Source organism: Bos indicus x Bos taurus, chromosome 9 (genome assembly GCF_003369695.1).
Source record: "Bos indicus x Bos taurus breed Angus x Brahman F1 hybrid chromosome 9, Bos_hybrid_MaternalHap_v2.0, whole genome shotgun sequence".
In the NCBI taxonomy this organism is placed as follows: domain Eukaryota; kingdom Metazoa; phylum Chordata; class Mammalia; order Artiodactyla; family Bovidae; genus Bos; species Bos indicus x Bos taurus.
Genome location: NC_040084.1, coordinates 95,517,514 through 95,542,120, shown reverse-complemented (window position 1 = coordinate 95,542,120; position 24,607 = coordinate 95,517,514). Strand labels below are relative to the sequence as shown.

At 47.4% G+C, this 24,607-nt stretch overlaps 1 protein-coding gene across 2 annotated transcripts in view; it reads left to right on the top strand.

Annotated features, from left to right (window-relative positions):
- The first annotated feature begins 2,568 nt into the window (after positions 1–2,568).
- Positions 2,569–24,607, top strand: part of EZR (ezrin) — a 45,805-nt gene continuing 23,766 nt past the window's right edge. The window contains exons 1-2 of one of the 2 annotated variants that reach the window (XM_027551953.1): positions 2,569–2,710; positions 3,924–4,011. In XM_027551953.1, coding sequence (XP_027407754.1) covers positions 4,000–4,011 — 12 coding nt within the window. In that variant the 5' untranslated portion in view covers positions 2,569–2,710; positions 3,924–3,999. The other variant, XM_027551952.1, reaches the window with a different exon arrangement.

The following is a 24,607-nucleotide window of genomic DNA, read 5'->3' as shown; positions in this document are numbered from 1 at the left end:
ACATACACACATACCACGTGTCCTCTACCCATTCATCTGTCAATGGACATTCCGTTGCTTCCATGTCTTGGCTATTGTGAATAGTGCTGCAGCGAATATTGGAATGAATGTATCTTTTTGAATGACAGTTTCCTCCGGATATATGCCCAGGAGTGGGATTGCTGGGTCATATGGTAGCTCTATTTTTAGTTTTTTTTTTAAGGAACTTCCATACTGTTCTGCATAGTGGCTGTACCAATTTACATTCCCACCAACAGTGTAGGAGGGTTCCTTTTTCTCCACACCCTCTCCAGCATTATTTGTAGATTTTTTTTAAATTTTAAACTTTACAATATTGTATTGGTTTTGCCAAATATCGAAATGAATCCGCCACAGGTATACATGTGTTCCCCATCCTGAACCCTCCTCCCTCCCCATGTAGATTTTTTTTAATTGAAATATAGTTGATTTACAAAGTACTATTTTAACTTATGCCATAAAATTATACCTAGAAGTTGCCTTTGAGTTAGTTGAATGCTAACATTGTACGACTCAGTGACACAAGAACACTATGAAATAAACATTATCTCCAGCCTACAGATGGAGAGGTAAGAGCTCAGTCAGGTTAAGAGATTTGCCCAAAGTGAGCAGCTTGTGAGCTGGAACCAGAATTTACTTGGCTCTGTGTGCTTCTAAAACCTGTGATCTTTTTTCATTTTTACAACACTGCCACAGGTCAGTTCATTTCTTAGTATTCCCCTGAAGGGTAAAGTGTAGAAATGCTCCAGAAGGTATTAGGCTACTGCTATTTCAAACATCCAGTTAAAACAAAATACTGTAACCTGGGTGAGATAAAAAAAAAATTAGAGGCATATCCTATCAGTATAGTTGGGGACCGAAAATGACTAACAAGGCTCCAGGCAGTGATAAGAGGTGGAGATAGAGCATGGGAGGAATGACATGTCCAACCTGAAGTTTTATCACTAGGTTAAATACCTTTCAGTTACCTTACTAATGCAGTTCCCTTTACATTTTCACTTCTTAAAAGTTCCTTTTTCAGAGGGAACAGACCTGCCCAAATAGAGGACCAAATCTCAAAAAAGGCCTCCCTACTCACCTGGATGTCTGAAATGCCCTGGACCTGCAGCTAGGGGTGGGGGAAGGGGTCATAGGAGACAAGGGCTATCCCTAAAGCAGTCCATCCCAAAGAGAGGATAGGCATTAAGAGGCCAGAATGGTGCTAAACACTTTGCACACATTACCTCATTCAATCCCTACAATCCCATGAAGTGGGTCCTACTAGTATCTCTATCCTGCTGCTAAGTCACTTCAGTCATGTCCGACTCTGTATGACCCCACAGATGTCAGCCCACCAGGCTCCCCCGTCCCTGGGATTCTCCAGGCAAGAACACTGGAGAGGGTTGCCATTTCCTTCTCCAATGCATGAAAGTGAAAAGTGAAAGTGAAGTCGCTCAGTTGTGTCCGACTCTTAGCGACCCCATGGACTGCAGCCTACCAGGCTCCTCCATCCATGGGATTTTCCAGGCAAGAGTACTGGAGTGGGGTGCCATCGCCTAAGAGACTCTTACCATTTAGTGTTTGCCCAGAGTCACTAGTTGCTCTCTGTACCAGGACAGACTTGTACTCTTACTATGTGCCAGGCACTGTTCTAGGCATCTTATATGTATCCACTCATTGTTGTTGTGCTAGTCACTCAGTGGTGTCCAACTCTTTGTGACCCCATGGACTATAGCCCACCAGGTTCCTTTGTCCATGAGATTCTCCAAGCCAGACTACTGGAGTGGGTTGCCATTCCCTTCTCCAGGGGATCTTCCTGACCCAAGGATGGAATCTGGGTCTCACCGTCTGAACCGCTAGGGAAGTCCTTGACTCCTTAAATCCTCATAACAACTCTATGAAATAGGTGCCATAATTATGCCATTTTACAAATGGTAAAGTGTTAAATAACTTATTCAACTCAAATAGGGAGTTAGACCAGGAAAGGAATTCAGGAAAATCTCTGGCCTCAACCCTTAGCCTACATCACAATCACCTGGAGGGCTTTAAGATTCAGACTTCGGGCCCCAGGCGGAGAGTTTCTAATTCTGTAGGTTTTGGGAAGTAGCTGTGAATTTCCATTTCTGCGAGTTCCCAGGTGATGCTGTTATTGCTAGTCTGGGAAGCAGGCTTTGAGAACCGGTGCTCTCCTTAGCTCTCTTAATCGCTGCGCAACAAATCCCAATGGCCACCAAGGTCCGTGTGTGTGTTTAAATCCTTTTGAGAACCATTTGCAAAAACAAAATTAAAAAAAAAAATTCTCAGAATTTCTAAGGAGATTTCTTCTCTATCCTCCGCCCCCCCCCCCCCATAAACTTTGAGTTAATCAAGTCAAATGAGGCCACAAGGGTGTCCTTTAACCAAGAGCGTTGGGCTATGGAGCTTCTAATGCTTGTGCCCATCATCTCCGCGGAATCAGAGCGCCGAGGCGGCCACGTGCGCGGGGAGACACAGCAGCCCAGGTCCCCGGTTCTCAAAAATTATCCCGTCTCGGCGCCGGGGTCGAGGACGACAAAATGACCTGACCACGGGGACAGCCGCACCCCGAGAGGCCCCGCTCCTCCGCGGCGGCAGCCTTCCGGCCCCAGCAGGCTTATTTACACATCCCTGCACTCCCTCGGTCCACCGCGGGACGGTCTCGCACCTCTCCTCCACCCTCGGGAGCTGAGTCAAGGTCGGCAAAGTTCTCCGAGGGCGAGGAGAAGGGCAGAGAAGTCTTGAGGGGAGGTCTTTCCGAGGGTGGGGGAGGCGGGGGGCGCCCCCTCCCCGGGTCCCCGCGGCCATCTTCCCCGCGAGCCGCACCTCGCAGGCCGGGCGGGGTGGGCAGGGGCGCGGCCCCGGGGCCCCGCCCCGCCGGGGACTCTCGGGAGCGCGGGCCGCGGGTGCACTGCTCGGACGCACGGATCGCGGGGAGCGCAGCCGTCCTCTGCAGGAGCCGCGGGTGAGCGGGGCGCGGCCCGGGTCGGCGGGAGCGGGGTTCGCGCCGCGCGCCGGCGGAGGGGCCGGAACTGGACGACAGGTGTGGCGGCGCAGGACGCCCGGCCGACGGGGCAGTGGGCGCGGGAGCCCAGGACCGGCAGGACCCTGGCGCGGCCCACACACGCGGCAGGTGGAGCCGAGGCTGCCCGCGTGGCCGCCGCGCGACCTCCCGCGCCCCAGCCTGGCCCCTCGGGCCCTTCTCCCGGAGCGCCGGTGGAGCCCGGGCTGCGTGAACGCGCCCCCGGCCCCCCGCGCCCGCGTCCGGGCGGGGACCATTTTCACAAAGTATTTCTCAAAGGGTTGACGGTTGCGGTTTCAGCCCTGGGGCAAACGGTTGCTTCACAAAGTGAAACTTGCCGTCTTCTGGGATCCCGCGGGCTTCCGGGGCGCCTCGAGAAGTTCCTCGGCAGACAGCCCCCCATTCCCCCGGCCCCGACCCGGCCCGGCCCTCTCCCAGCAGCCCAGGCCCCTAGCCAGCAGCTGCCCCGCCCGGCCCCGCCCCGCTCCTCCCCTCCCCTCCTGTCTTCTCCTCTGAGCTCCCCGCCGCCCGCGCTCCGCGCCCCGCCCCCGCAGGGCCACGCCCCTGGCCACACCCCTCCCCTGCGCTCCTTCCCCCGACGCCGCGCTCCCACCGCCCGGGCCCCGCCTCCGGCTCCGCCCCATGGCGTATGGCTCCGCCCACGCCCCGCCTCTCGGCGCCCCGCCCCCCGGCGCCGCGCCCCCACCGCCCCCTCGGCGCTGGGCCCGCCGGGCCCGCGGTAATTGCAGGTTGGGCGGTGACTCATTCCGGCGCCCGCCCGGCCGGTTCTTAAGCGGCAGCGCGGGGCGGGCGCCGAGTCTCGGGGCGGCGGCGGCGGGAGCGGCAGGAGGACTGCTGGGCACGCTCATAGGGCTTCCTCCGCCTGCAGGTCGGGAAAGGGCGTTTCAGCTGCTGCTGGAGAGCGTGTTTCCAAGGAAGGCGAGAAAACCCGTCCAGAACCGAAAATGCCGAAACCGGTAAGTTCTCGGGTGTGTGTGGGCAGGGCGGGATGTGTTGAGCACGATTTTCAAGCGGAGTTATCTGGGCGAGGTTTGGGGCTTTTGGGGTTTTTTGGGGGCGGGTAGAATAAGGTTCTAGGCGGACGAGAGGGCAGGAGCAGGGGATCGTCTCCGCTCTTTTCTTCCTCGTCATCCCTTTGTGGAACTCTTGGAGAAAACAAGATTGCGATGCTGTTCTCTCTACGGTCCTTTTGTTTGCGAGCCCCCTCCGCCACCGCGCCTTGGGGGTTAGGGTCTTTGAGAAAAATCCGAATGCCTTTTAGACGGCTTCGGGCGGTGGAAAACCCCTGTCCTAAGACAACCTGGAAGTTTTCTTCCCCGAAGAGGAGCCTGAGTCGCAGGAGAGGCAGGTGGCTTCCCACGGCGCGCGCCCGCTGCCTTCCCGGGTCTGGGAGCAGGCGAGCCCCAACTCCTCCCCTGGCGCTCTCTTTTAAAGGGGGGGTGGAGGGGATACTCTCTGGGGGTAGCCTCGTTCCAGTTCATCCTACTGAAGCCGTGCTCTGTTAACCCGGGAATTTGCTGGTGGCAGCAGGATTCCTATCTCGGAGAGGGCTTTGGTAATGAACTTGAATTGCAGATGAAGGCAGGCAGCCCAGAAGTTTGATAATCAGGCTCCTGGCGCACCTCCGAAACATCAGCTGACCCCCGAGCGCTGCTGCGCCCGCACCTCTTACCCCCACTCTCCCCGAATCTGATTTATGTCGCCTGAATCTGTCTCTCTGGTGGGATGGTGGCCAGCCTGGGCTTCATACGGCTTTCATTTAAGTTGGGCGAATAAGGCAGCTTCTTTGTGACCAGCGTTTCTTAGCAAGTGGTATCTGTTACACCAGCTTGAACACAGGTGAACTGGTGACCAGATAATTGGGGAGATAATTGAAGATTTTTGGAGTTTTGAATCCCAGTGGCGAGAATATCTGGATTCACTGAAAATTACAATAAGATTCCTATGAAATTTATGAAAATACACCCCATACATAAAATACATACATAATTTCATATACGTATGGAGTTTATGAGAAACCTTCTAGTTTTTCAAACGAGTTGGTTCCGTAGTCAGTGCTTATGTGTTTTGTTTTCTACCGTCACATTTTAGATTCTCTGAAAGGAGTTCTTTATAAGTTTTTACTGTTAGGTTAAATAAATTACTATGTTCATAGGCTAACAGATTGAGAAGCCAGTAGAGGTTTCGCCTCAGTTACATCATCAAGATGATTCATTCACGATGCAGACAATTTTTTTTTCCTACACTGAATAATTCTTTTCATTTCCAGTTGGTAGTTGGCACATGACCTTCGGGCTTTACAGTTCCTGTGGTGTAAAACGGACCTAAACATAGAGCTTTACTCCGGGCATAGCCCTGTACTGGTTACTCAGAGCAGTAATCAGGAACTTACCGCTCCTGGTCTGTGGCTTTCACTAAAGAAAAGATGTTGAGAGTTCAGCTTTTAAAATATCACTCAGATAACAGTCGGTATACCCGTCTCCTATCAGTCACTACTTTTGTTTCTCATAAAGTCTTCTTTTCCTGGCGTGTGTGTTTTTTGTTTGTTTTTTAGTGGTGGAGTTTACATGACGTACACTTGACCGTCTCAGGGATTTTTAAGCGTACAGTTTAGGGCATTAAGTACGTGCACACTGTCGTGCAGTTGTCACCACCACGCACCTGCAGAACTTTTTCCTCGTTCCAAACGGAAACTGTGCACATTAAACACTCACTTCTTTTCCCCACTCCCTCCAGCCCCTGGCAGCCGCCCCTCTCCTTTCTGTCTCTCTGCCTTTGACTCCTCTCTGTGCCTCACGTGAGATTGCACAGCATTTGTCCTTCTGGGATGGCTCATTCCACTTGGCACGGTGTCCGCAGAGTCCACCCTTGTGCCGTGTGTGGGAATGGCCTTGCTTTTTAAGGCTCTCTTCTTTCTTTGGGCAGGTATGTTTTCATTTCATTTGGCTTTAAAGTTCCTTTATGATGGACCAGAAACTTAACAATGTTTTTCTGACAAAGTAGTTGTTGAATTCTTTCAGGAAGGATAGTAGTAGCCATTCTTGACTTGTAACCTACTTGTATGTTAGGGTCGCAGTAACTCAGAGTAAGGTTCTGAAAGACTATGTTTTATGTAATTTTTACAGTTATTTGCAGGTGGAATTGTGAGGTGTCCTTTTATGAGCCACAGATGTCGACCATGGGAAGTTTCTACCTCCTACCTTTTTGGTGGAGTAGGGTCTTGGAGATTTTGCCTTGTAAAATGAATACACTTAACTCTTTGTCCATGTGAATCCCATGAGGGCCACCTGCAGGTCCTTAAGAGCTTACTGGCTGATGGGCCCTCTAAGGCTGTTAGAGTGTATCTAGTTTTTGTTACTGTTGTTTTTTGCTCCCTCCCTGGATGTTAAAGTGGATGCATCATCAGCAGGCTTTGCAGGTGTGTCCTTGGAACAGTTATCGATTCCTATTATTCAAGCCCAAACCAAGAATTCTGGTAGGTGACTTCCCATGGTGATTTTTAACAACAGGAATAAGGGCAAACCGTAAAGTTGGCTGTAGAGTCAGGATCTGGGCCGCCTCTGACCCCTTGAATTTGGCAGGCAGAGTATTTTTGATTGTGTCTGAATAGTCAGTGGATGGTGACTCTATTCGCAAAACAATTACATAAAGGAAATGATATCTATTTGCTGCTTTTTCTGTTGATACTGCTCGTTAGGAAGACTGCACGTCTGCTTTCAGAGAGCATCTTGGCCCCGTCTCTGGGTGCCAGGCACAAAGTATCACGCAGATGGTTGCAACAGATCTTGTCCTCAGGGAGCTTATAGTCTGGGACCCGAGCCCAGACTCAGGCAGACACTGGGAAGGGGACCTGGAAAACTCCCTGGGAGCCATCCAGAAGGGAAAGAGGCTTAGGTAACATGTGACACAGCTGAGTAGAAAAGCCAGCCAGTGTGGAACTGGGCAGGCCGACTGAGGAGTCTTGCTCAGTCCCCTGGGCTGGTCCCCCGGGCGCTGCAGGGCTGCGGTCCATCGTCTGGTTTTGCTTTTCCCAGAGCTGCTCTGGGCTGTGACGGGTAGACAGCCAAGGAGGATGGTTTGAGGTCCAGAAGGCACCACGGCCTCTGCCCAGCTGGCCGGTCTGGCCTGGTTGGTGTCTCTCATCTGGGAGAGGCGTGGACTGGGTGCTCAGGGCCGTGGCTCAGGAAGCCTGCCTCGTGTGCCCACGGTCGACTGAAGGTGACCCACGGGCTCCTTCCCCTTCCTGCTTCCTCCCCGCTCCCCCACCCTCTTTCCTCGTTGTGACAGAGGACCCACGGGGCGGCAGGAAGGAAAGCCGCTGCAGTCAGGCTTAGGGATGAAAAGGCTGTTGTGTCAGGGCCAAGCTCTCAGCTGTTTCTGAGAAGTTTAGCCCGAGCTGCCTTTCAGTGGCACCCGTGATGCCTTAGCCATTCAGCCCTGAAGTGTCGATAAGGAAGTTTCTAATGTACAAGTAGATCAACTCCCTTCAGTAGAACAACTGAAAGTGTGTTTGGAATCCTGCCCTGTGCTAGAGTCGTCAGATAATTTCTGAGATGCCCTTGCCTCTTGAGACTTTGTATTCTTTTCCATTAAGGATTTTAACAGGGATATGTTTTCTACCTCCCTCATCCCCCCCGCCCTCCCCCCAACTGAGGACACGTGGAGTCACTTTTGTCTATCTCCCCCCCTCCACCGCACCCAGATGGAGAGTTAGGCAGCTGAGACTCTCACGTGTTGGTGAGACACGCGGGCTGGGCGGTGTTGTCTGTCTGGTCATGCTGGAAGGCACAGGGAACGGGTCTGTGCGCTCATCCCTTTGTCCAGCATTCGTTTACCATGCTGGTGTTGAGGCTGGTGAGCAGACGCAGAAACAGCCCCTGCTGCCGTGGATTTCCAGTCCGGTGGGAGGGACAGACAGTGGTCGTGGGGTAACTTGAGTTGTGTGCGAAGCTGTGCCTGCAGGGGAGTCCTGGGCTGGGGGTCAGGAACAGCACTGCCTGTGCTTGAGAAGCTAGAGTGCAGGGGTGTCCAGGTGGGGGCACACCCGCCCGCGGAAACCACTTGCATGCAGGCCCTGTGGTGGGAGAGAGTAGGTGAGTGTAGGCTTCCAGGAAAAGGCCTGGAAACAGCCCCGTGGGGGCTTAACTCCAGGGAAGCTCTGAAGGGTTTTAACTTGGAAGGAGGTGGCCTGGTCAGACTTGCTTTAGGGTTAGGGCTTCCCTGGTGGCTCAGACGGTAAAGCGGCTGCCTGCAATGTAGGAGATCTGGGTTTGATCCTTGAGTTGGGAAGATCCCCTGGAGAAGGAAATGGCAACCCACTCCAGTACTTTTGCCTGGAAAATTCCATGAACTGAGGAGCCTGCTGGGCTACAGTCCATGGGGTTGCAAAGAGTAGACACAACTGAGCACTTTCTTTCAGGTTAGTGTTAGAGTTAGGTTTAGGCTTAGGGTTAGAGTTGAGGTTGGAGGCAGGAGGCACTGTGCTGAGAGGCAGTGGCCGCCGGGACCTGGTGGGGTGCGGGGTGGGGGGCACAGGATGAGTTTGGGAGCTCTTTCGGAGGTGACCTTGATGGGGCTCAGTGATGGGCTGGTTATGCTGGGCCAGAGGGCGCCAGCTCGCGCAACTGGGTGGATGGCGGTGCCATTCACGCCATCCTCTGAGATAAGGAGCCTGGAAAAGGATCGAGTGTGGGAGGGGAGGCCTAGAGCTTGGTGGGTACATGTTAATAAATTTGTGACTGTGACTGATGAAAGAACTCACCTTCTTTCATGATTCTCACCATGGCCCGCTGCCATAATATCTTGCAAGTACCAGACTTCGCCAATGGTAGGATTTTGGAATCTGCATCAACTAAAAGTGGTCCAGCAGCTTCAGGTTTCTCCTGAGTGTACATGCACGCTGTAGACACACATCATTAAACGCGAGTGTTCATTTAGTACTGGACTCTCACTTCAGGGTGTTCGAGAGTATCTGGACACGTGAAGGTTCCTGGTCCCTCTCCTGAATCCCTATCTCTGGGGACAGGAGGACTGGTTGTCTGTGCTTTAAGTAAGTTCCCCAGATGGCTGCGATGCACTCCCAGAGTCTGGGAACCGATGATTTCATAGGAAAAGGACAGTTTTTATATATTCCTTTCTCTTGGGCCCCAGCAATGCCATGAGGCTGTCTTGGTGGGGTTGATACTGGTGGTTGTGTGTGGGCCATGATGGCCAGTGTAATCCCAGTGCCTCCGCCCAGGCAGAGGCGCTCAGGGCGTAGATACACGGTCCCAGCTCCAGTGCCACGGGGGCCGACATTGGTGTTTGGAACGTGGCCAGGGTGGGAAAAGGGAGATCACTGGATGGGGCTGAGGCTGCAGAAAGGCAAGCCCAGCTATGGTGCAGAGCGTGTCTCTGATTTGAAGTTCTCTCTGCAGGGAGTTCAGTTGCAGAGCTTAATTTGGCAGTGACCAACGAGCTTTCAAATTTTGGCTCTCTTTGTTTTTAAAGGGGAAAAGAGGCCAACATTTCCTATTAAATGGCTGGGAACAAAGAGATCTCATTCCTTTTTTCCTCTTTTTTCTCCTATCCTTCCACACTGGCCTCTCCTTTTAATTACCATCCTAAATAATAGTATTGTAATTTCTAACAACATTTTGAATAATTTTACTAGTTCTTGCATTTTAGAAAAAGAAAGCAATATCACAACTAGTTAATTAACAATTCTTTACTTTTTTTAGCTTAAACTTTGAATCTGACACTTTGGGAATTCTTGGGGTAATTCAGTATAACTCTTTCTTACAGTAATTAGGCATTTCAATTCGAATCTGAAGTAGTAGGATTCAGTCTTTTCTTTGAAAATTAGTGAATACATTTTGAATTATCCCTTATGTTTTATTTAACTTCAGTACTAACTACACTTGGGATTCAACTACTCAATTAATTAGTTTTTAATTTCAGCGCTTTCTGTGCATCTGCCACTACTAATTAAATATGGAATATCTATTGAAGAGACCAGAAAGTTGCCTTATTTTGCTTCTAATATGCTATCTATGGCTTTTGACATAAAGAATAAAGATCTTATTCCAGACTTCTGTAAATAGTTTTCTTTTTTAAGAAAGAAAAATAAACTTTGTGCTATGAGTTAGAGACTTTTGACTAAAGTGAAATACTTAATATTTCTGTTAACATCTTATGGAGAAACCCAAATGAACTTTTTGGCCAGCCCAATATAGTTAATGTACATAACTTTTCCAAATAAAATAAAAATGCAAAGAGCCATAAAAATAGTTTTGTAATTTACTATTTACCTGTACTTTGGCAAGCCATTTAGTTTCTGTGAGGCTCTATTTTGTTCCTCTGTAAAGTGAAAGTTAAAGAAAAAAAATTTTTTAAGTGAAAAGAATGTTATGTAAAATAAACTGAGACAGGGGACTTCCCGGATGGTCCAGTGGTAGAGAATCGTTTTGCATTGCAGGGTCATGAGTTTGATCCCTGGCCAGGGAACTAAGATCCCACATGCTGTGGAGCAACTAAGCCCATGCACCACAAGTAAGATCCAGGACAACCAAATACATTTTTTTTTAAGTTAAAAAAAAAGAATAAAAGGTTTAAAAAATCATAGTAAACTGAGACAAAGCTTATATTTGTGAAATCCAAACAGTTTCTCTTCCAATGTTGTGAACTTTATTTAATTTCCTATGCACGCCTCCCCCTTGAAACATAATCTACAAACTCCCAGTGTAACCCGTAGTTAAAACCGAGGGCTTTTGACCCTGGGTTGCTATAAACCAGGTGACGTTGGTCAGTAGATCTTCAGGGAAAACAGCGGTGTGAAACGTTTGGGTTATTTAGTGAAAGGGAATACTCTCTCTTTTTCATCCTCTGTCTTCTCATTGTCAGAATTCCCTTGTAAATCACATGGGTTCCTTCCTCATTTATTGAAGCCCGATTATATGCCTTATGTGCTAGGTGTCGACTATAAAAATAAGAGGTTTTTGCCTTGAAGGGGAGCCCGGTATGTAAACAATTGCAGTGCAGTATGGTGAGTGTGGTAATAGAGATACAGAATATTATGTGCCCTGGAGAGCCAGGAAACGCCTCCCAGCTGCGGGAGATGCCTCGGGTGGGTATTGAGGGATGCATAGGAGTTCACCAGTGCCAAAAGGCAGAAGGGCATTTCAGGCAGCAGCAGTGGTTGCTACTGTTTTCCTTGTTTTATGATTCACATTCCATCCTCCAAGCCTGTTTAAACACCCATGGATAAACAGTAATGCTGTTTCAAAGGAAATGGAAAAAAGTGTGTTATCATAATAATTATTCTTTTAACCTAATATACTTGAGAAAACAAACCTTGTAAGCAAAATGAAAAATTTCTGACCCTGACCGGACTTTTATTGATAAAGGATGAAACTTTATAATAAGCAGCATTAGACTTTGCTCTCCATTCTATTAGATTTGAAGTCACTGCTGCTGCTGCCGCTAAGTCACTTCAGTCATGTCCGACTCACTACCCACAGCCTAATTTTCTTTTCTATTTTTGCCTGAGAGATGATCAATTTAAAACTGTCTATATCAAAAGATTGTCGTTTCAAGTATCGTAAACCATTGTTTCCACTTCAGGATGGGGTAGGGAAAGGCCTCCTCTGCCTGTGGGGTACCAGGATTGGTTTTTACAATTTGAAGGGTTTTTCCAAGCAGTAAGAACAATAATATACAACAACCACCAAATAATGGCCTGCAAAGCCTGAAGTATTTACTGTCTGGCCTGTTACTGAAAAAATTTGCCAATCCCTGCTTTAGGATAAAAGTAATTATTGCTGAGCCTTTGACGTAACTTCCTGTCTATTTCATGACGAAGCTAATAGTATATGGAGCCGGATCCATATGGAACCACCCCATTGGTTCCAATTTTTAAAACTATTTCATCAAAGTACAAAGAATTGGTTTCGTTAGCTGGCGTCCAGTGCATCGCAGGCCTGAGGTGGACGTTTCCTGTGAGCTTCATCACCAAGGAGCAGGCATGGCTGGCGCTGTGGTAATGTTTTAAACAAGGCTGGTGTTCTGCAGATCTTGTTTCTCTAGGGAAGTGGTGGTATCCTGTGTCACATTTGCTCAGCCATTGTATAATGACAGGTTTCTGGCATATGCTAAAAGAAAGCAATTTGTACCCGATATTTGAGTTGGAAAGAGAGTGTTATATGAATGGGTTGCTTTTTTTCCATCACCGATCATTTAAAATTAACTATTGTCTATGTGTGAGTGTTTGAGCCTAGATGGTTTTATAATTTGATCCCTAGTTGGGAGAATTTTGGCTAAAGAAGAGCCCCCTCTCTTACTGTCCGCCCCTTACTGCTTATTTCTACGCAAAACGGCGATAGATAAACTTGTTTCTTTGCTTTCTGTCTTTCCTGGCCCCAGAGTGAGAAGCCAAGTGGTTTGGGGGTGGGGGCATCATTATCTGCTTCTGGAAGAGACGTTTAAGTGCTTGCTTCATTGGCAGATAGAGGGAAGAAGGGTCGGTGTGTAGGGAGCGTGCCTGCCGCTCATTGTCCCCGAGCCTTTCCCCCTCTCTGGAAATGAGGTCCCAGGACCTGCCTTGAACTGTGTGTAGCAGGGTCTCTTTGTCACACAGAGGACAGTGTAAATGTGGCCACTCCACTTGGAACGAGTGAATTCTGATCTGATTAAAGGCTTTCATACCTCATGGTGGGCATCCTTTTTTTTTTTTTAACCCCTGACTTAAACAGCCTAATAATGCAATAGATTTTTGGCCTGCTTCTTCCTCCTGTTCCCACAATGAATACCACCACAACCCTCCGTAAAATTCATCTGTCATTCAACAAGTAGAGAAGCTACTGTATGCTGGGTTATTTCGGTCCTGGGAGTATGTTGGTGAGCAAGATGGGGGTAATGCCTGCTTTCAAGATCCTTACACTGTAGTGGAGAAAGATAGCTGCTGTACGGGGGTGATGGGAGCTGGGGTCCGCTCTCATCCGGGCTTTGCCAAGAGGTGCAGGTACTTGTATCCTCTTCACTGATTGTTTTCTTGGTTGAAGAGTTGAAACCCCAAGCAGAGTGACTTAGCCAACACCATGTGACTTTTTTTTTGTTGTTTTTTTTGGTAAATAACCATTGCATTGGACCGTGAGCCAAGGTGACATTTCTGCAGGAACCTGTTTTCACAGTAGGTTTGGTGATAAGTACCTGGTCATTTGCAATACCTGCTTGGATTCTTCCATCATTTCTCAAGCATTTGTTTTTGTGAAATTTATTCTTTCTGAATAATATTTTGCATGTTGTACTATTATTGGACTTCCCTGGTGGCTCAGACGGTAAAGCGTCTGTCTACAATGCGGGAGACCTGGGTTCGATTCCTGGGTGGGGAAGATCCTCTGGAGAAGGAAATGGCAATCCACTCCAGTACTATTGCCTGGAAAATCCCATGGACAGAGGAGCCAGGTAGGTAACAGTCCATGGGGTCGCAAAGAGTCGGACACGACTGAGCGACTTCACTTCACTTCACCATTACTACGTCTATAGGTTTTTTTTGGTAAAACAGGTTTTAGAAACATATCCAACATTGTTCCTTAAGTTTTTAAAGAGAAAACTGAATCACAGATCACTTGGTAGAAGCTTAGAACCTAAGTTTTAAATTGGAACCGCCTCTTTATTTATGAAAATATATATTAGTATTCTCGTCAAGCTGTTTCACTGCCTTGATTACATAATGATGGATGTTGCTCATTGGGTGTTCAAGTATCTGCTTACATAATACATTGCTGTTTGGGTGGGACTCTTAAGTGGGACTTAGGGAGATAGGGTGAGGAAAACCTGATGTTTATTAAGAAACTGGCCAAACAGGGCAGTTTGGAAATATAAGATGACAAAGTTGCAGAGGGATTGGGGAGCCATTGAACATTGACTAAACTTTAATAATATTAAGTTGCTCAGTCATGTCCAACGTTTTGCGACCCTATGAGCTGTAGCTTGCCAGGCTCCTCTGTCCATGGGATTCTTCAGATAAGAATACTGGAGTGGGTTGCCATTTCCTTTTCCAGGGGATCTTCCTGACCCAGGGATCAAACCTGCATCTCTTAGGTATCCTTCATTGGCAGGCAGGTTCTTTACCACTAGCGCCACCTAAGGAATAGTTTTTTAATTGTGGGCTATGATGGGACATGGTGGTTTTGTATTTGTGTATGCTTATATATATTTATATATATATCTAAGCTTAAAATATATTTAAAGTCCATTAGGGCTACATACTGAAGTTTTTACAAGTGAAGTGATATACAATGGTCTTAAAATGTACTAGCAAAAAAAAATTAAGTGGTAGAGTGGATGAGTCAGGAGTCTTGGATGAGGAGTCCACCACTCTGTTCTCTCTGCTTTTGTGAATGTTTCCAGTTTTCCAAAATAAAAAGGTTGGTTTTTTTTTTTTTTTTTTTTTTTTAAGCACCTTGTAGGGGCAGAAGGGAAAGATGCTTTTTCAAATCACCAGATCCCCCCAGGATCTGGCCCCCAGAGGAGAACCACAGCTCTTAGCCCTTTGGTGCTCGGACGAAATGGGGGACTGACTTAACCCCACCTGGGCCCTCTCACCCTCCACACTCCTTTTATTAAAGGAGAACTCAGGTCAGAATTGCAGTGACTTGGAAACACACAGAACTGTCTGTTCCCAGTTGGTTCCTCTATGACTCTGTATTCCCACGATTTTTTTTTTCTTGGTGGCGGAAGGGGTGACCCAACTAGAAATAGGTCATTGTCTCAATAGCTGCATTCTCGAAGCTGAAAATTGGAAATGAGCGCACTCAAGGGTGGGGCATTACTTAGTGGAATCTTGAGCAGCCATTTGAAGAGATGAGTGTGCAGTCCGTGCTGGGACTGGGGGTGGGGTGGGAGGAGGTGAGACCTGCAGGAAATGCAGCAGCGGGGAGCTGCAGGGGCTGGTGGGCGGGCTTGAGAAGCAGCCACCAGGTCTCCTCCCTCCCGTCCAGGAACTGCCTACAGAATTACAATCCTGCTCCAGATGTAACATACTTGATTGTGACAAAGTATAAATTGAAGAGGTTATTTTTTTACAAACTTCCTATAATTTCAGAAACAAAGTGATTTAAAGGCACAAGTTCAACCGAAGTTGGTTTACTCAAAGCAGATTTTGTTTGCTGATTTTTTTTTGTTGTTTTTTAGCTTGGATTAAAAAAACAAAACATTGTTTGGGGTCTCTGTTTTTGAAAGATGGTAGAAGTAAAGACTTCTTGGTCAAGTTCAAGTACACCTTATCAAAGCTCCTTACAGGAGAAATATTCTTTAACACCATTCCCAGTGTAGAAGTTAGTAATAACACTGCAGCACGTGTGATCTTAACTAGGGGCAACGATTTATTTCAGAAATGGTGCAGGGTTTTAGCATGGCTTATTTCATATGCCCTTCGCTAAAACATCAGGTTAGCAAAGGAACGACGTTGTTTTGACACTTTAATTCTTTCACAAGCTTTTCCCCCACTGGATTAGAAAACTGTTCATAAACTTCTAAATTTACTAAGAAAACAGTGCGCTCCAGGTGGAATGAAGTTTAGTCTATAGGCCTTTAATTTCCTGTGTTTTATGAGCCTGGAATTAAAAACCATTGTAGCATGTGATAGCCCTTTTGGCCCTGTCCCTTACTTTGCGTTCTTTTATGGGATCCTAAGTTTGTGGATATGATTAACCTCCCTTCTCAGTGAACTAAATCAGTGCTGAAATCGTATGCCACATCTAGTAAAGCTGAAATGACATATATCACAGAATCAAGAATCCACAAGCCCAATAGATACAGAGAAGGTGACCTCGGATGATGATCTGTTTTACCTGCCCGGAGCCGGGAGAGCAGAGGTGGGTATAGATTATTTGTGTTTCTGGGAAGAAACAGGTTTCTTTTGCAAAAGGTAAACTTTCTCTCTGTTTTTACCCCTTCCTACAGAAAGTGGTGTCCGTGTGTCTAGTTTAAAATGTACACACTGGGTGTATGTGATTCCTAGTGTAGAGGAAGTCAGTTCCTACTCACAGACGCTCCCAATAAAAGATCGTAAAAACCAAGAGCCAGCAGGTATCAGGGATATTCTTTTCACGTGTCATGGGCAGGTAGGGAAATCCCACCAGGTTACCCTGCAGCGCGGACCTGGAACTTGGATGAGAGTGAGGATGCTTGCGTTTGTCAGGGGGCTGGCAAGTGGTTTCTCACGGCCTCAGTTTCCTCCTTCCAAAGGCAGTGCCTCAGCTGGTGAACCGCGGGGAGGGTGTAGCACTGACTGTTTCCAAAACCCCGGTTTTAAAGTAGAGGAGGGGACTGACCCTCCTTTTTAGTGGGACACTCAGAAAGTTCCCTTCCAGCTCTAAAGTCAGGATTTTCTCTAGTTATGAGCACAGGCGGGAGTGGTTTGTCCGCTTTTTGTATTAAGCAGCCTTGGCTGACAGGAAGTGGGTCTGGGGGCAGGAAGTGGCCTACTTTCAGAGGAAAAGGAGCTCTTTAGAAAGACTCGGGATTTCACTTCATGTTCTTGAAATTATACAATGGGTATTAGTAGATCTGAGCTCTTTTTTCCTGTCTGTATCATCTATCCATATACTTTACAGACTTTAGACTCTGGAATTTGGAAATAACAAAGTTCAAAATTTTAAAATCAATGAAGATACAGCTTTAGGACTAACATTTTAAGAGCTATACAACTATAAATATTTTTAATAGGTAAGGAAATTTATAGGCCTCAGTTTCTCAACCTTTGAAAGAAGGTATTCAGGCTAACTTTTACCTAAATACCCATTTAGAGTCATCCTACGAAATAGTTATTCCTCCTTCCTATTCTGTGGTTTCTTTGATAGCTCAGTTGGTAAAGAATCCGCCTGCAATGCAGGAGACCCTGGTTTGATTCCTGGGCCAGGGGAGATCCCCTGGAGAAGGGATAGGCTACCCGCTCCAGTATTCTTGGGCTTCTGGTGGCTCAGCTGGTAAAGAATCCAACTGCAATGCGGGAGACCTGGGTTCGATCCCTGAGTTGGGAAGATCCCGTGGAGAAAGGAAGGGCTACCCACTCCAGTATTCTGGCCTAGAAAATTCCATGGACTGTACAGTCCATGGGGTCATAAAGAGTCGTACATGATTGAGTGGCTTTCACTTTTCTTTCCTCCCTATTCTAACTGTTCTACTTAGAACATATATTTTTGTAACATAAATAGGATCTAAAATATGGCATAATGTAGATATCTGAAACAGAAGTTATAGGGAAATTCCAAGACCCAGCTTTCACGTTTCACTCTGCCCTGTTATTATCCACAGCATGTTAAGAATTTAGCTTTTTCCCCTGTAAGCTTAGCCTAAAGGTGGTGGAGGAGAGCAGTTTGGAAATGAGAGGTATGTAGTGTGGGTTTTCATGATCCACTCTAAGTTCCCAATACTCCTTAAAGTGATACGAAGTCTCTGTAACATAAGGCAGATGCCCACCCCAGGGCATCCTGACTCTCTGAAGATGGGAACCAAGAAACTCTACCTATTGCTGCTTGGTTTGTAATAGAGTCGCATTGCCTTATTTGACATTGAACTCTCTAGATCTGACTTGACTTTTCATCAGTCTTCGTGCGTGTGCTAATTCACTTCAGTCGTGTCCCTGTGGACTGTAGCCCACCAGGGTCCTCTGTCCATAGGATTCTCCAGGCAAGAATACTGAAGTGGGTTGCCATGCCCTCCTCCAGGGGATCTTCCCAATCTCGGGATCGAACCCACGTCTCTTACCTCTCCTGAATTGGCAGGCGGGTTCTTGGCATGGAGAAGTGGGCGGGGGAGGGCAGGGCCGTTGGCATCCGAAAGGATGATGGCTTTGCCTGAGGTGCTCGATTGTGCTGGGTTAAATTCAGTTTCTTGACAGATATTACCTACAGGGAACTTGGAGTCTTTCTTACTGTCAGTCTCAGTCTGAATATAGAACTTCCTGCTGGAGGAATGACCATTATCACAGGGATGCAGTCATCTAGAACTCCCTGATGGACGCCAGGAGACCAGGGGAAACCAACGCAGGCATCCCCCTGTCCTTGTAGTCCCAGGAATAGCGCCTATCCGTGACTCAGGAAGCGAGGCCAGCACTTTGACCTCGTCAGGAGTTGTCACGAGTGGACTCTTGTAGCCCTAACGTTTGATGGTTTTATTATTCCTATTACTGGGCAATAAGAGGCTGCTATATTATCCTGGTTTTGTACAGTTTTACGGAAACTTGAATAGAATGCGAGTTTGTGTCTGTCTTACCCATGTGTCTCAGCTGGGTGGTTGTGCTTCAGACCAGTTGATGGTGTGTGGAATTCTTACTGCATTGCCTGGCAGTTTGTGTTCTGATGAATTCCATAGACTTCTTGTTCTACAAGATTTGTGGAGCTAGAGGGCCAGTTTTCTTTGGCATCTGGAAAGTTTTCCTAAGCCTAACCAGCCAGTTTCTTCACCCGGATTCTTTTTCTTCTTTAACCTTGAAAAAGAAGACAGGAGATAACGATTGGGTACAAGTGGCACAGTGCTAAAGAATCCACCTGGCAACGCAGGAGATGCAAGAGACGGGTTCGGTCCCTGGGTCGGGAAGATCCCCTGGAGAAGGAAATGGCAACCCACTCCAGGATTCTTGCCTGGAAAATTCCATGGGTAGAGGAGCCTGGTGGGCTGCAGTTCATGGGGTTGAAAGAGTCTGACATGACTGGGCACAAGCACACACACATACTTTATCTTGAGTTTAAAACTTAAGATACAGAGGAGCATGAAAGGAAGGAGTAATAATAAAAATTATCATCCATTGGTGGTCAGGTTTGCCATAGGGTTATATCATTAGTAAGATGTAGTCAGCCGTTCTTCCCACCTTCTCTAAAGGTCAGTAAACCACGTGAAGTCAGGTGTTAAGAGCTCGAGCTTACACGCGTGCCTCTGGAATTGCTGAATCCAGCTTGCCTTCAGGTGCAAGGTGACTTGTAGCCACTGCTGTTGGTGGCAGCATTTTAGAGCCACCCCTGCCTCCCTCTTGACTGACAGTGTAGTTGATGTCTTTGCCACTATGCTCAGTATCAGTTTACTGTGGACATTACTCCATTTAATGAAAAATGTGTTTTAAGGCCACATTTCTATTTTACTCATCTTCTCTCTGTACAGTGTTTTCATTTTTTTGACATACTGGTTTTTGTTTTGACCTCTCTATGCTTACAAGAATGGTGTACCACACAGGCGTTTTCTCAACTGCCTTTCATGAACAGAACACTAGACACTTCTAAAAAAACTATATGCTTATTAGAAACTGTAGCGATGTAAAGTATGGTCATCAGATTTTTAATGGCAACTATTTTGTAGAATTTTGTTTATAATAAACAGTGTTACTGGGGGCAGCACTGAACATCTAAGACAACCACTTCATTTTATAGAAACAAAGTTGTCTGTAACGTATCAGCCATTGCCAAGACCATGTGAGGAGGATGAGTGATGTGGCCGGAGAGGAGCTAAACAACGAAAGATCACTTGGCCTTTGGGGCTTTCCGACTTTGCTTTCTAAGTTGGCTGAATTCACAGGTCTGCGTTTCTACACTCAGCTGATTCCTTAATCAGGTTTGCTGAGCTCATGGTAATGATTTACAGAGGGTAGTTATCTGTTAGCCAGCATTTGTAAATGACCACTGTGTGTCATAGCTAACGCTGGGACTTAACTGAGTTGGAGTATTGTTCATGGAGATTGATTTTTATCTTAAAGGAGATCAGGCTGCAAAGAGGACTAAAACAGGGATTCCTCTGTGGAGACATCTCATTAAGAAAACCTGTCTGTGTGAGTTCAGTTCTAGTACTGAACGAGAGCCTGCTGCTGCTGCTGCTAAGTCGCTTCAGTCGTGTCCGACTCTGTGCGGCCCCATAGACGGCAGCCCACCAAGGCTTCCCCGTCCCTGGGACTCTCCAGGCAAGAACACTGGAGTGGGTTGCCATTGCCTTCTCCAATGTGTGAAAGTGAAGTCGCTCAGTCGTGTCCAACTCTTCGAGACCCCATGGACTGGAGCCTACCAGGCTTCTCCGTCCATGGGATTTTCCAGGCAAGAGTGCTGGAGTGGGGTGCCATCGCCTTCTCCGGAACTGAAGCCTAGTCAAGAGTACTTTCCTGTGGTGGAGGATCAGCAGTAGCCGTCAGTACATTAACCTTGGGGGCTTCTCTGGCCAACCAGTGGGTGACACTTCCAGTGTGTGTGTTGGGGGTGCCGGGTGGGAGGAGATGGATCCCAGGTGCTCAGGGCCAAGAGCCCAGGGCGCAGAGCAGAAGCAATGTTGTGACAAATTCAGTGAAGACTTTTGAAAGTGGTCCACATCCTCCCCAGCAACAAAAGTTAAAAGGAAACAAAACTGGGGTGGGGGGAGCCGTTAACCTTGCCAAAAGAAGCTGTGGCTCCTGCATGTTCAGAGTGCTAGCCAGGCCTCTTTCCCCAGCCGGGCTGCCTGGGTGTGGCCTCTCTTGTGAGCGGGGCAGAGCGGGGCCCACCCAGCCTCCTGAGTCAGCACCTCTGGGCCCGGGGCCCAGTAAGCTGTTTCAACAAGCTCTCCAGGTTAACTCTGTGGTGCATTCAAGTTCGAGAACCCCTGGTGGAGCATGGGGGCCCGGGGGGAGCAGCCTATAAGGTGTGGCTGCTCCTGCCTCCTCTGTGCCCAGGAAGCAGGCCTGGTGTGGCCTCAGCGAACGGGCCCTGGAAGGGTTTAGGGGGTGACTCCATGAAAGGAAAACACAGAGGTAGTGTTGAAAAACACAGAGGTAGTTAAGGTTGAGATAAAAAAAGATTTTGGGCACTTCATTGAATGCTGGCGATGGTGTGCTCCACACCATCGGAGTTAAGTGCAAAACAAGACTCTGTTGCTGCTTAAAATTTAGAGAAAGAACTTGAGTTGCTTGGGATACCCCTGAACAAGAGAGCCTGGGTTCTCCCTTCAGCCCATGGGAGGGCTGCTCCCTCTGCCCACCTGCTCCTGGTCTGTACAGGGAAGGGTCTCATAGGCCTTGTGGCCTCCAGCGCCAGGGCGCCTCGGGGCAGGCAGGAGTCAGTGCTTTGTTTGGCAAGCTGGCACCTTCTTCCTGAGAACACAGCTTATTTTTATTTACAGCTTAAATGACACAGTACGACTGAAGCGACTTAGCAGCAGCAGCACACTTAAATTGCATTTTGGTTTAAAAAATGCATTTTCTTTCATCTTCACCCCTACATTTTTTTTTAATCCATTTGAATACCACATTGACCATCGGATCAGATCAGATCAGATCAGTCGCTCAGTCGTATCCTACTCTTTGCGACCCCATGAACTGCAGCACGCCAGGCCTCCCTGTCCATCACCAACTCCCGGAGTTCACTCAGACTCATGTCCATCAAGTCAGTGATGCCATCCAGCCATCTCGTCCTCTGTCGTCCCCTTCTTCTCCTGCCCCCAATCCCTCCCAGCATCAGGGTCTTTTCCGATGAGTCAGCTCTCTGCATGAGGTGGCCAAAGTACTGTCTAGTTCAAATGACCTGTTTTCCAGCTGTTTCATATATATCATCACCAAAGAACATGGCAAGCAATAAGGAAGGTCTGCAACCCAAAATATCCACCAGCAGTGAATAGACAGACGAAAGGGATCCAGGTAGCGGAATATTACTTGGTAGTGAAAAAGGGGGAGTGCTCATACATGATCCAAGGGATAAGTCTTGAAAACATGAAGTGACAAAAGCAAGACCCCAAGGACCACGTGGTAAAATGATTCTGTTTCTGTGAAGTGTCCAAAATAGAGAAGTCTGTGGAGACAGAAAGTAGATTCTTGGTTGCCAGGGCTGGGAGGAAGGCGTAATGGGAGTGACTGCTAGTGGGCATGGGATTTCTTTTTGGGGTGATGAAATGTTTCTAAAATTATTGGGGTTGGTTGCATAACTCTGAGAAGTTAGTAAAAACCACCGAAGTGCACATTTTAAATGGTGAGTTTTATGGGATGTAAGTTATATTCTAACAAAGCTGTTGTAGACTAATGATTCAAGGATGAAAAACCAAAATACAGTATCATCTCAGTAATTATTCAGTACGTGAACCAAAATAGCACCTGAAGAAGATTTTACAGTTCGTTTCACGCTCCCGGGCTTTCGTTCTCCCATTTGTGGGAGAAATTTTACCGGACAACTTCCTGTCAGAGCCTTTCTAAGCATTTGAAGGCTCTTATCCAAATATTTGAAAACTGTGGAAGCTGCTGAAGTGGCACTTTGAAAGAGGGCGGGGATGTTGAAACAGCCGCTGACATTTTAAATGATTAAGAAAGGTCAGGCCCTCGGCGTAATCTTGGTGGTGCTTAGATAGTTGTGCTCACACTAATTTTGAGTAAATGCAGGTGTGATAATATACGGATTAATCTGTTATTGCCGAGTCCACTGCCTGCAGTCCAAACATTCAAATGTTACTATTTGAATTTCCCTTTCTGAGTGGGTTTCCTGATTCCGGGTATATAGTAAAATCACTGCAAACTTGTTTCCCCTGCAGTATTCTGGCTTCTAAATCACCTGAACTGGGTTGGTCTATTAAGATGTAAAGCAGCTGCTTGTTTGTGAAAGATCTGGTCTTGAAATTCTCCTTCCTGTCTTGGTCTTCAGTACGGTGTGAATTTATTTTGTAAAAAGTGTGGCGGGAGAGGTTATCTTTCTTACACCGAGTTTAAAGTAGTTCAGGAGGAAGTAGACATTTCTCATGAAAAATTGCAAGACTAGATTTCCTTACTAAAGTGAGGAGAGATTAGTGATGGGGGTAATTTGACAGCCAGAAATTGAGCTTACACATATACGGGTTACAAGTAAAATAATAGTATTTTATGGTCAACTCTCTTCCGTATCTCAGACTCTTAGAAGGCATTTTAGATACCACTTTGATAAAATTACACTGAGAAGGCTCAAAAATCATGTTTTCCAAAGTACTGTCCTGGAATTTCACAATTTGCATGAATACCGTATACTCTCAAAGCCTTTTGATTAACTAAACAAAGAAATCAGAAACCGAGAGCCTCAGGCTGCGCGACCTCAGAATACTGCCTCCCCACCCCCAGGCCTTTTCCCCTCTCTCGAGGTTCAGTTAGTTGTGCAGAAAGTGCCAGCCACGGGGTGGATGGTGCAGTGTCGGAAGCCACTCCTGTCGTTAAGCTGTAGAATGCAGAGTTGGAAGATCCTTACAGATAAGTCTTCATTTTACGGCCCACTGAGCTGGGAATGCCTCCCCCACACTGGGGGCTGGGACCGCGGGGGCCGGGGCGGGAGGAGGCCTGGGCTCAGAGGCAGGTCCGGCTGTCCGCCTGCCTTGTGTTCGAGTGCCCATCTGCTGGACAGAATGAGCCAAGGGGACGGCAGGTTTCAGATTGGGGTTTAACACCTTTAATTCCTTATTGGGAAAAGAGTTGTCAGTTGCATTGGAGCAACAGAACCTGTACTGTATCGTGTGTCTGGTTGGAGAGGAGCATCCCCCTCTTTGCGCATGTGAAAACAGGTGTGAGCTTCTCCTTTGTCCGTGAAAACAGTCTCCCAGCCGGCTCGTGATTTTCGTGATTTTCATGTGAATTTACCACCCCTCTGCGTGCCTTGCCAGAGGAGGAGCCAAGGTGCGTGAGTGCTCAGCCCTGTTCACGTCTTTGCACCCTGTGAACCGTAGCCCATTAGGCTCCTCTGCCCATGGGATTCTCCAGACAAGAATGCTGGAGTGGGTTGCCATTTCCTCCCCCAGGGGATCTTCCCCACCTAGGGGCTCAAACCCAGGTCTCCTGTGTCTCCTGCATTGGCAGGCAGATTCTTTACCACTCAGCCACCTGGGAAGCCCCTAAAACACATTATCTTACTTTAAAATTCTGACCTAGTATACAACTGTTTAAAAGAGTCTCATTATTGTAGAGTGCTAATGTGATTCCCATATTGAAACTGACTAATGAATTCCCATTATACATAGTGGAGTGTGGTTAGGTCTGGTTCCTTTAGGTTCACCTCATTATTGTAGAGTGCCAATGTGACTCCCATGTTGAAACTCACTTATGAATTCCCCATATAGATAGTGGAGTGTGCTTATGTCTGGTTCCTTTAGGTTCTGACATTTTAGAAATCTAATTGCATCTTCATGCCATAGCTTCAAATGGAGTAGCGTTTGAAGGAGCAACATGAATTATTAAACTTATCATCTACGCCAGCCACATGGTTCTTTGTGTGTATATAAGGGGTGAGGGTACCTGGACAAAATTAAACTTTTATCACTGCTGCCCCCTTCAGACACAGCAGAATGTTAGAAAGGGTTTCAGCCTGGGAAAAAACACTGCCCTTTTGGGGATAGATTTTAAATGACTAACTGCACACCCGCACCGCACATTCCTATGGGATTTTGCTGCCTTCAGAGAATATCGCCTTTAATAAAAGTGTGTGATCTGGGGGAGAATAGAAAGGCAGTAAAGATGGCAAAACACGGTGGTTTTCTCCAGTCTGCGAGTCTTTTGGGTTTGCGTGGTGATGCATTTAAGCCCTGGACCTCCGCTTCTCACGGGACCGTTCTCACGTTTGTCAT